At 40.6% G+C, this 9,907-nt stretch overlaps 1 protein-coding gene across 3 annotated transcripts; it reads right to left on the bottom strand.

Annotated features, from left to right (window-relative positions):
- Positions 1 to 2,322: 2,322 nt before the first annotated feature.
- LOC144519834 (glucocorticoid modulatory element-binding protein 1-like) lies at positions 2,323 to 9,863 on the bottom strand. 3 transcript variants are annotated; one of them, XM_078253279.1, is made up of 10 exons: positions 9,444 to 9,863; positions 8,390 to 8,531; positions 7,990 to 8,048; positions 7,668 to 7,786; positions 7,439 to 7,542; positions 6,728 to 6,912; positions 6,190 to 6,339; positions 4,290 to 4,427; positions 3,937 to 4,053; positions 2,323 to 3,853 (listed from the first exon to the last, which is right to left on the bottom strand). In XM_078253279.1, exons 2-10 carry the CDS (start codon positions 8,512 to 8,514, stop codon positions 3,315 to 3,317), a joined length of 1,536 nt encoding a protein of 511 aa, XP_078109405.1. In that variant the 5' UTR covers positions 8,515 to 8,531; positions 9,444 to 9,863; the 3' UTR covers positions 2,323 to 3,314. The 3 variants fall into 3 exon arrangements, with proteins under 3 accessions (XP_078109405.1, XP_078109403.1, XP_078109406.1); XM_078253277.1 differs by having other exon boundaries at positions 7,668 to 7,789; positions 9,444 to 9,862; XM_078253280.1 differs by lacking the exon at positions 9,444 to 9,863 and having other exon boundaries at positions 7,668 to 7,789; positions 8,381 to 8,446.
- Between the last annotated feature and the right edge of the window lie 44 nt (positions 9,864 to 9,907).

Below are 9,907 nucleotides of genomic sequence, written 5' to 3'. Positions count from 1 at the left end.
CAGCCGCCACTTCTTCGCGGATACAAAGTATGAGTCGGGCACCTCCAAGCGGCAGAAACTACCAATGACACTGTGGTATTCAAACGTTGGCCAAGCAAAGCCCCCAGACTGTGTGTGTGTGTGTGTGTGTGTGTGTGTGTGTGTGTGTGTGTGTGTGTGTGTGTGTGTGTGTGTGTGTGTGTGTGTGTGTGTGTGTGTGTGTGTGTGTGTGTGTGGACCATGAGGAGTTTTAGACGTTGTGAATGAAGACATGTTTTGGAAAGTGTGGACATTTTTGCCTGTCCTTACTTCTCCAAAGGGTTGTTTGAGGTTTTAAATTGGATTTTGAGGTGAAGATCAGAATTAGGTTTAGGTTGGGATTTGGTTTAGGCATATGGTTGTGATAACTAAAGTTCAAAGTAGGGATTGCTTTAAAAAAACATCTGTTCAAATTATGGGGATTTATGCTCAATTGTAGGACAAAACCTTAATCTCCACAATACATTTTAGAATGAAGACTTGGTTTTTAGTGTTCAGAGTTTGGGTACTAGTTTGGGTTATGTAGTGGTTGTGGTTCATGTTTATACATCTCCAGGGACTAAATGCAAGTCAATGCAATGTCACTCTAAAAGTGTCAATGTGTGTTGTGTGTATCTGTGGAGACAGGGACAATGTGCTGATGTCTTTCTCTGCCTTTTCATCCATTTTGTCTTTGTATTTAATGAGACATTTGTTAATATACACTGCCAAGCAGCTCCTAAAACCTGTCACCATGCACCCAGCAGCACACGTACAGGATAATCAGTCTGACAACAGGTTGAGCCAGCTACATGCCTTTGTGGTAGTAAGTAACCCCTGTAATTTGTCACTTCTGTGTTAACAATGATAAAGTAATTCTTACGTTTTAAAATCACATCAGCTATCTAAAGTCTAATTAATCCAGCTATGCACCTTTACTGAAAAAAATTATGTTTTTGTCATATTAGTGGCTGAGGTTGCCACATTTTATACACATTTTATACAGGACAGACAGGTAAGCATTGCCTTCACACCTCCTCATGACAGCTGCAAAGCATATTTCTCCATAAATTAGATAGTCTGTCATGTTGTGTGCATTGAATTTGCATTTGATGAGGTGACATTCTTCTTCTCTACCCACAGTATGTGGAGAATACCTGACATAAATGAATTCATTTTATGTACAGTGTTGTGCAAACATAGTCATATAGCAAGCCACTGTGACTTTGACATGTACATGTATGTATCTGCCATGTCATAGTCCTATATAACAGGTTTAAAAGCGTTTAGAGTTGTGTATTTTTGAGTGATTGAGTTGTGGGACACTAGTCCGATGTTGCGAGGTGTTCTCTCGTATATCATTACATTACACAGGCTTTGAGATTCACCTTTGAAATTGTTGTCACAAGTGCTGATGCAGCCACTGCTCTGCATGAACCAAGCTGGTGTTAAAACATGGCTGGGCTGGCACGTTTAGCTGTGGATCCAGGAATCCCAATTGGATCAAGATGCCATTATGCAGGCTATTCATCATTCATTTTGTTGTCCTGTGCGAACATTAAAGGTGTGGAAATCTAAGGCTTCCAACATGAGTGCACAATTCAGTCTCTAATGTTGTTAGCTCCGAATGACAGATGAACGATGGATTGCTCAGCAAATTACTTAACTGAACCAAAGGAGCACAGTGTTTGTCAGGCTAACACCTGTAATTACACCTGCTTGATGCATGGCAGCCATTTTGCACACTGGTATTCAAGGCACAGAGTAGCAATTTATTTAAACTGAATCCGTTCAACTGCATGATAGTTTAATTTGCAGTAAACCGAACAGGATGTTGCAAAACACTGTTCCAATCCAACAACAGGACTGGCATCCACATGATGCTGACAGCTGCACTACGATGAAAGACATTTTATCGAGTATTTCATCAGCTGCCACTCATTACCCCATAACAAACAACTGCATCTGCACAGGCAGTGTTGTGCATGAATTTATAATAACATAGTATTAGTTCTGAGGGAAGTTGTCAAAGGCTGTCTCTGTTTATCACTTTGCATGCAGTGCGGTGCTTCAAAAGTAAATGAACAGTGACTCACAGGACAGCTGCTACACTGCTATCTGTGAGGTAAAACTTTAAAGCATGGTGCACTACTGGCCACACACCAAACAGTGATATCACAAAAATCAATTTCAACCGTCTGTCAAATAGAAAATGATTGTTTGACATCAGTGATTGGATGAATGGATAGATAGATAGATAGATAGATAGATAGATAGATAGATAGATAGATAGATAGATAGATAGATAGACAGACAATGTTGTATGTATTTAGTTTTATTTAGCAAAACTCTGCATAAAGCAACAGCACATTAACAGTCACAATACTTTATAAATAGTTCTCACTGTCAAAAATGAAGAATTTATTCTTCAGACAGGGAGTGCCGGGTGCATAGATCTTAGACAGGTCTTAGGCATTATAACAAGGGCCTAAATACAAGCCTGAGTGAGACATATTTCACAAAATCCAAATAATAATAATAAGATTCAACACAAGTGTAACTCACAAAATATTCAATTACAAATACTAGTATAAACTAAATATAAAAGTATGAGGAAAAATGTGTCACAAAGACATGCAAATTGCTTTTAGACGAGGGAAAATGTTATCACCAAAGATTATAAATACAACCAAATATTATATTTATCTGACTTTCATTTAGAAACACTTACACAGAGTACTGTTCCTAATATACTATATTCAATAGACAAGAGATGTCTTTGTTTTAGGGCTGCAACTAACCATTACTTCTTGATCAATTAAACTGCTGACTATGTATTGCTGATTAATCACTTTGAGTCTATAACATATCAGAAAACAGTAAAAAAAAAAAAAAAAAAAAAAAAAAAAAAAAGCCCATTGGCAAATTCCCGGAACCCAAAGTGATGGCTTCATATTGCAAAATATTTCATATTTTGTTCAACCAACAGTTCAAAACCCAATTTTTGGATTTTTACTTAGATTTACTTTACTTAGAACGACTTATTCTAATTCAACTAATTATCAAACTAATTCATTTTCTGTCAGTCTACTAATTAATGAATCATTTTAGCTCTATGTTAGAAAAGCATGTCCAAAATGCTCTTCTCAAATGTCTCAATGCAAGAACAAATCTGTGCATGTTAACACCAGTAACCACAGTATATATATGAGAATACAAGAAAAAAAAGTACAGTTTAGCCAAGTAACGTTTAGTCTTCAGGTCTCAGGCACATCCCCTCACTTAGCCCAGCATCCTTTTGGGATCGTCTCTCTCCTTCACTTACTTTTATGTTTCTTTGAAGCCTTTCTTCCTAAAACCACCTTTTCAATATCATGCAAGCCCTCCGTCTCCTCTGCCTCCTCGATTCTAAGGTGATGGTCTTCTTCAAACTTAACAGTCCTCTGTACAGGCTCTTTGTGGATTCCTGAGGTGTCCTCTCCCTCCATGCCCTCCTGTCCCAGCCTGCAAAGCTTGTCCTGGTTCCTTGTCTCACCGAGCTCATGCTCCCTCTCCAGCGGGGCATTATAGCCGTCCCTGTCCATTCTGCCAGCTCTGGCATGGTGGCGCTGCCCAGTGGAGCCATGGAAAAGGGAGACGAGCTGATGGTTGATGGTGAGCTGAGCGTAAGCTGCAGCAGATAAACCGGTAGCAGAGAGAGGCTGGATCACTGGGCTTGTTTTGACGGGAGACAGCAAGTTGTGGGTCCGGCTGTTTGACGGGTTGTGAAGTCGTAGGTGTTTCAAGGGCAGAGTTTTGCAGGAGGTACTTCTATCAGATCCCTGCTTCCTCCGCTCCTCCAACATCTCATCCGGCACTGAGGGAAAATTGCATATTAGTTGATATAATCAACTGAGATATCACTGTATGTACCGTGCGTTGCATCAACAGCTTTCTCACCATAAACATTGTTATGGATTTTGTTCTCTTCATCCTGGCTGCGCTTCAGGTCCAGAGCTTGCTTCACTGAGTCTAAAAGGCCAAACATCTTACACAGGGAATTAAGTATGACGGCATCTGATAAAACAAAATCATCAAGAGTCAGCTACAAGGCTTGAATGATTGATACGACTGTCCACATCATTTCTAAACCACTTTTTTCCCCTTTTTTTTTAATCAATGTCCATGAATTTCCTTCTCAAACTAGATCTAGCTGCCGGAGCCTTTATTAAAAATCATTGTAAAATTTGATTTACATTTTTTTTACTTGACTGACTTGACTTGAGAGTAATTCTTTTCACAGTCCCACTCACCCGTCTCCTGCAGGTTGGCCTTCTCACTACGAACCTCCACTCCTTTAAGAGTGGCTAATAATTCAGTCTGGAGACTGGTCAGAACCTCGCCCATCAGCCCCGAGTCTGCCACACCCTTCCACAGGCTCAGTACTCCATCTAGAGAAGGTCAATTTGGTGGGACATTATTATGATATGTGGGGAAAACATGACAAAGTGCTTCAGAGAAATAAGAGAAAGTGGCATCATAGAGGTGATTTGTTTGTGACACAATGGGAATAATAAGCAACGCAAAGCAAATTATATAAGAAATGTGGGATAAATGAGAAGGAGTATGGAGGCAGAGAAATGTCTGGAAGGGAGATTTGAGGAGTAAAAGGTTTGAAAGAGCGTAATAAATTGAGTAGGGGAAACATAGAAAGATGTCAGGGTTGGAGAAACAATAAAAAAAAAGATATAACAAGACAGAGGAAATGGGAGAGGTGCAGCAAAGGATGTTAAATGGGTGATAGAGGTAGAGAGGAAAGAGCAGGAAAATGGATTAGAAAGAGATGAGGAAGGACAGGACAGATTGGAGGGAGACTGAAAAATTACTTGGGATCTGTACAAAACTGAGCCAAATAGAAGTTGAGTATATTAGAGTGATAAAATGTCAGAGGGGCTTTGATATCTTATCTTGAAAGAAATATGCCCACTCTCACCTTAGCTTAAATTTCTGTCAAGATAAATGCACTATACCCATGGAAAATATTCCTGAATAATTCATGTATTTCACCATGTCGGAACGGTACACTAATGGAAAGAAACACATTTCTGGAGATAGAGGAGCAAGTCTGTTTCCTGAGAGTTGTCAATTTGTTTTAAGCCTTGTGACAAGTGATACCGCTTGTGCAGTGGTGCATTGCAATTTGCCATTCACACAAATGATCACTTGAGGCTATTTTACCTACTGTGGTCCAGCTGGAAATATGCCTAATCAGGTCACCTTTAAAAGCCCTTAAATCAAAGATTAGGCCCCTGCAAGAAAAAGCCGCATTTAAAAATGTCAGATGTCGTCAATGGTAATATAAAGGGATGTGACTCTCTGCCTGTTAGCGGTCAGCAACTTTTTAAGGTCAGTCTGCTAGGAATGGCTGACCATCCCACAACTGCAGATTCAGAGGTTTCATTGGCTCCATGTATCAGAGGTGTCAAGCAGCAGTGGCTGCGAGAGGCGAGACACCACAGACAGACAGACTGCAGGTAGTGGGATGTTAATATGCACAGTTGTTGTCAATTGTTTTTTCTGCAGATTTTCAATCATCATTCATGCAATGACGAATCTGAGTTTCTTTTCCTCACCACTTAACATTTTTATCCACCAAGATAGACAGTTGCAAATTAAGGGCTGCCTCTTTTAAAAGGACATGGCTTACGAATGCGTTGCCTCTGGAGAACTAAAGGTCAGTGGGCTGAACCTGTGTCTCCTCCAATAGTACAGAGAGAGGTATCTTATAACCTTTCCATATTTACCTCCAGGACATTGCCCTTGTTCAGCTGACAAAGTGGTTAATACCAGAAGTAAACGCAACTTCCATGAGTTTACAGTTGAGGTTAGAACATGATGTGCCAATACAAAACTGCAGTAAACTACCGGATTACAAAGCTTTTAAACAGAACATGTGGTGTTTCCTATCAAAGTCACAGTGGAGCACTGCAGGTGAGTAGTTTCCTGCTGTGTAGCATATTGTGCAGTATCAGATATTACGTGATGAATGCTAAATAAGGCTGACGTATATAGAGGGCTCTTATTTCCTTGGTTTTGTCCAAAAAAGGTTCATTGATTCAGCCTTAAAAGTCAATATATTTGTCCTATCAGTCAATTCAAATCTCAAATCTCATCCTGTTTAACAAGCACCTGTGTATACTTTTTTATATTTACCAGGTGTGTCATTTCTCTTTCTCTTCGTAGCATGTCCGTTGGCTGTTGTGTGATTTACTTCCCGGGCTGGACCAGGGTTCCACTCTGCTGTTGCATTGCACTTCTCCTCCAAAGGCTCCTCTACCTCTACAGCATCATGCACAGCCTCACCTGAATGACCACAAAAAGGGATATACTGTAAATAGAGTGCATCTCATATTTCCATTGAACATGAGTAGGCAGGAGGAAGACTGCCAAGGAAATTCAATTGTTTTTATTATTACTATTGTTATATTTTTTTCTGTGCAGTGCTTTCTCAGTAGGGAAACGGGTTTGTTTATGAAAAGGTATCTGACTGCTTTTAATGTTCAGTTAATTTCCTAGTTCCTTATTGTCCTTGAGCTCCGACAGCTTGTGTCAGAAATTACTTTAAATCATATCCAGATGGCTTCAAAGATTTTTTTTCTCCATAGTCTCAATCATATAATAAAAAAAACAGCAGCCCAAGCATATGTAGGAGAAAAAAAACATCAAACAGTAAATGCCAACTGAAATCTACCTGTCAGGGGAGGCACCTGTCCTCCAACCAGGTCAAGAGCCAGACATGACGGGCTCAGCTGCACTGAGGTCCCCGGAGGAAGCCGCGTGCTGTTGATCAGCACATCTAATTTAGTGCTGCGGCAGGTGTTGCTGCACACGGTGTCATGCTGGTAGAAATCTATCTGGCCGGAGTCCATCATTTTCCTGCGAAGGGGGGAGGCAGGTTAAAAGAACACTACAGAGTATCCAAGAAAAGTGTGGATTGAGTTTGTTGAACAATCTCGATAGCTTTCCAGAGGTTTGTTTGACACAAAGCCCATTGAACTGACCTCTGGAGGAATAAAGATGAAAAGAGCAGATATTGCCTATTGAGCCGGTATATTGACTCACAGTAACACTGAGTACAAGTGCAAACATGATAAAAGGGGTGAGTTTCAGTCAGCAGCTTGCTTGCGAGTTATTTGATCCTGCTATCATAATAACGCTGCTTACCGACTACCTCTGGAATGCGCTGGCAAACCCCAACGCAGACAGACTTGACGCAAGTGCAAATTATATGAATGAGATATGCTGTTGACTTCATTAGACTGAGGTGTTTCAAGTCGGATACTTTAACCCCAATGCAACAAAATAATTAAAGGGCATGCAGATTTACAGTTAGCATCAGTCAGCAGCTATGAGGAAGAGGACAGACAAACATAGTGTTTTTGTTTCATTTTCACAAGTCTACCTGAGCATTACCCCTCCCAGTCTGATGGCCCTTTTCCAGTCTTTCAGAGTGGCTTTCCCTGCCAGATGTACAAACTGCTTGGGAGTGATGAGCTGGTCATTGAACTGTAAAAGAAGAACACAACCCAACGTATGTTTTTTTTAAAGTATGTGGAGAAAGGAATAAGACATATATGACGGTCAAAATGTAAAGGTAATCATGTCTGCTTGAGTTAACCAAGTAAACTTACTTGGACACATCTGACGTTGATTCCAGGGCAAACAAACTTCTTAAATAGTAGCACAGCTCTGCTGTCTCCGCAGGTGATGGGGTAGCCATACTCAATCTCCTCTCCTCCTGCTTTACTGTCTTCTAACAATCACAAGCCAAAAACACAACCACTTGCAGCGACAGTGTGGAATTTTATTATACACTAAACAGCAAAGCAATACGTTCATTAATCAAAGTATAATGAAGTATACTGTATCAACAATGTGGTTGCTTCATCCACAGCATTCACAGGAATTCCTGTTGTAGTTTAATGTCAGCAGTGAAGGGAAAATGTCACATACCATGATGTGTCTCTATGGCCAAGACTGTAGTGCTAGTGTTAGCAATGTCATCATTTAACCTGCAGAGGGCGACAGAATTATCATGTTTTACAGAATAACAATTTAATGCAAACTGAGAGTGGACTAGTTCTGAATTTTACAGCAAAATATGTGATTAGCTACTGCATATCTACCCTTTTTGAAATGTCAGTGGTTTGCTTTTTCTCCACATAGCTTACTCTTGTATTTGTTGACGTAAGCCTGCATTGAACTGAATATGAACCGCAGTGATGTAGAATAATGTCATAAGCTTTTCTTAGGAGAAAAACTATCATCATGATAAAAAAAAACTGTCTATTCTTTTATACAAATCTATCTATTTGTTTACAATTGCCTCTCTATTGTGTCACACATGTGTTACCCATGCAGGATGGGCTGCAGGTGCAGGATGATTTGAGTCTTATGGTTGTTGCCACTGGACTCCCCTTCCTCCTCCTTCACTGTCATGAGATCCCCTGAAGACACAGCGACCTCAGCATCCGCCATCACCCCTCCCCACAGAGCTGCACGCAGAGAGGGCCGAGCACGCATGTTAACATCCAGATCACACACACATGCATGCAGTGATACTATTTAATGCACACACAAGTCACAGTCTTTTCTGGCATGCAACTGTAACCATACTGGGCTTAAAATTACATAATCCTCACATGGGCAGGACTTGCTTCTTATATTGCTGTTGAGAATGCACATATTATACTAGATGATGCGACAACAGCTTACAGTTTTGACTAAAACCTGGGTTTATAAGGCCAGAATTGTAAAAAATAAAAATAAAAACGGGGCAGCAATAGCCACAGTGGACATAAATGTTTTTAATTTATATAGAGTGAAATTCTCAAATCAAATCTTATCAGCACTGTGTTATCTAACTTTGTTGCATTTAGGCCACTTTTCTTGAAAGTATGGTACCAATAAAAGACCCCAAATGTAGCCAAATCTGCAGTATGCTGTTAACAAGTCATATTAGGCAAATCATTAAATCACAGTTATTTCGTTGTGTCTGCTGTCATTGTTGTTAAGTAGCTACATGGTTACATGCTATACCATTTCTGAAAAGGTTACAGTTAAATTATAAAGTATAAGGTCCTTAATTACTGGAAATGTAGGTGTTGAGAAATAATAAACTAATTTTGGTCAAATGTATATAGTGTCCACTGGACTATATGGTCATTAGGAATTACACTAACTCAAGTAGCCCTTGTTGGATCACCAACTCCTACATGGACAGTTGCGTGCCTTTCTCACCCTCAAACTGACGTCTGTTGGTGCGGCAGCACGCACACCCCGGCAAACAACGGTGCGACGGCGCGCGCCCCCGTCCCAGAGAGGGTGCACAACAACCCACCGAGTCTACACTAAAACTCCGAAACACTACCTGCTACTTTAAAGCATATTTTCGTAGTTTTACTTACCGTTTTACAGCTGGGGATAGTTCATCCTCTTGCTTGTGAGAGAGGCACAAGAGCATGCGCCGTGCTGCTTCGTTACACTTCCTGCAGTGAAGGCAGCATTTGCCTGAGAAGCATCTGTCCCGCTGTCACGAGAAGCGGTTAGTTCGCACGCGATGTGTAATCGGTCAAACTGCTCGTATGTGCAAGCGCACGGATTGGTTTGAGCTACATCTGAGCTCTGAGCCATGGCACCGTGAATACTGGAAGATTTCAAGCTTCAAAACATGTTTTTCACCCCAAAGGAAGTCGTCTAAAATGTATTTTTAATGGACGCTTCCCTCGTAGGTTTTAGACTCCAAAACAAAACGTTGTTTCAGTTGCCTTTTCTTTTTGGTTTGTCATGCAATAAACGCTGTTCAATGCTGTTGCGTGTTTTTGTTGTTGCCTGTATTTCACCAGCAGGCGGCAGGCTTTGCACTTAGTGG

This window comes from Sander vitreus, chromosome 6, assembly GCF_031162955.1.
Source record: "Sander vitreus isolate 19-12246 chromosome 6, sanVit1, whole genome shotgun sequence".
NCBI classification, from domain to species: domain Eukaryota; kingdom Metazoa; phylum Chordata; class Actinopteri; order Perciformes; family Percidae; genus Sander; species Sander vitreus.
Note: the sequence above shows the minus strand (reverse complement) of the source record. Positions and strands in the feature narration are given on the sequence as shown.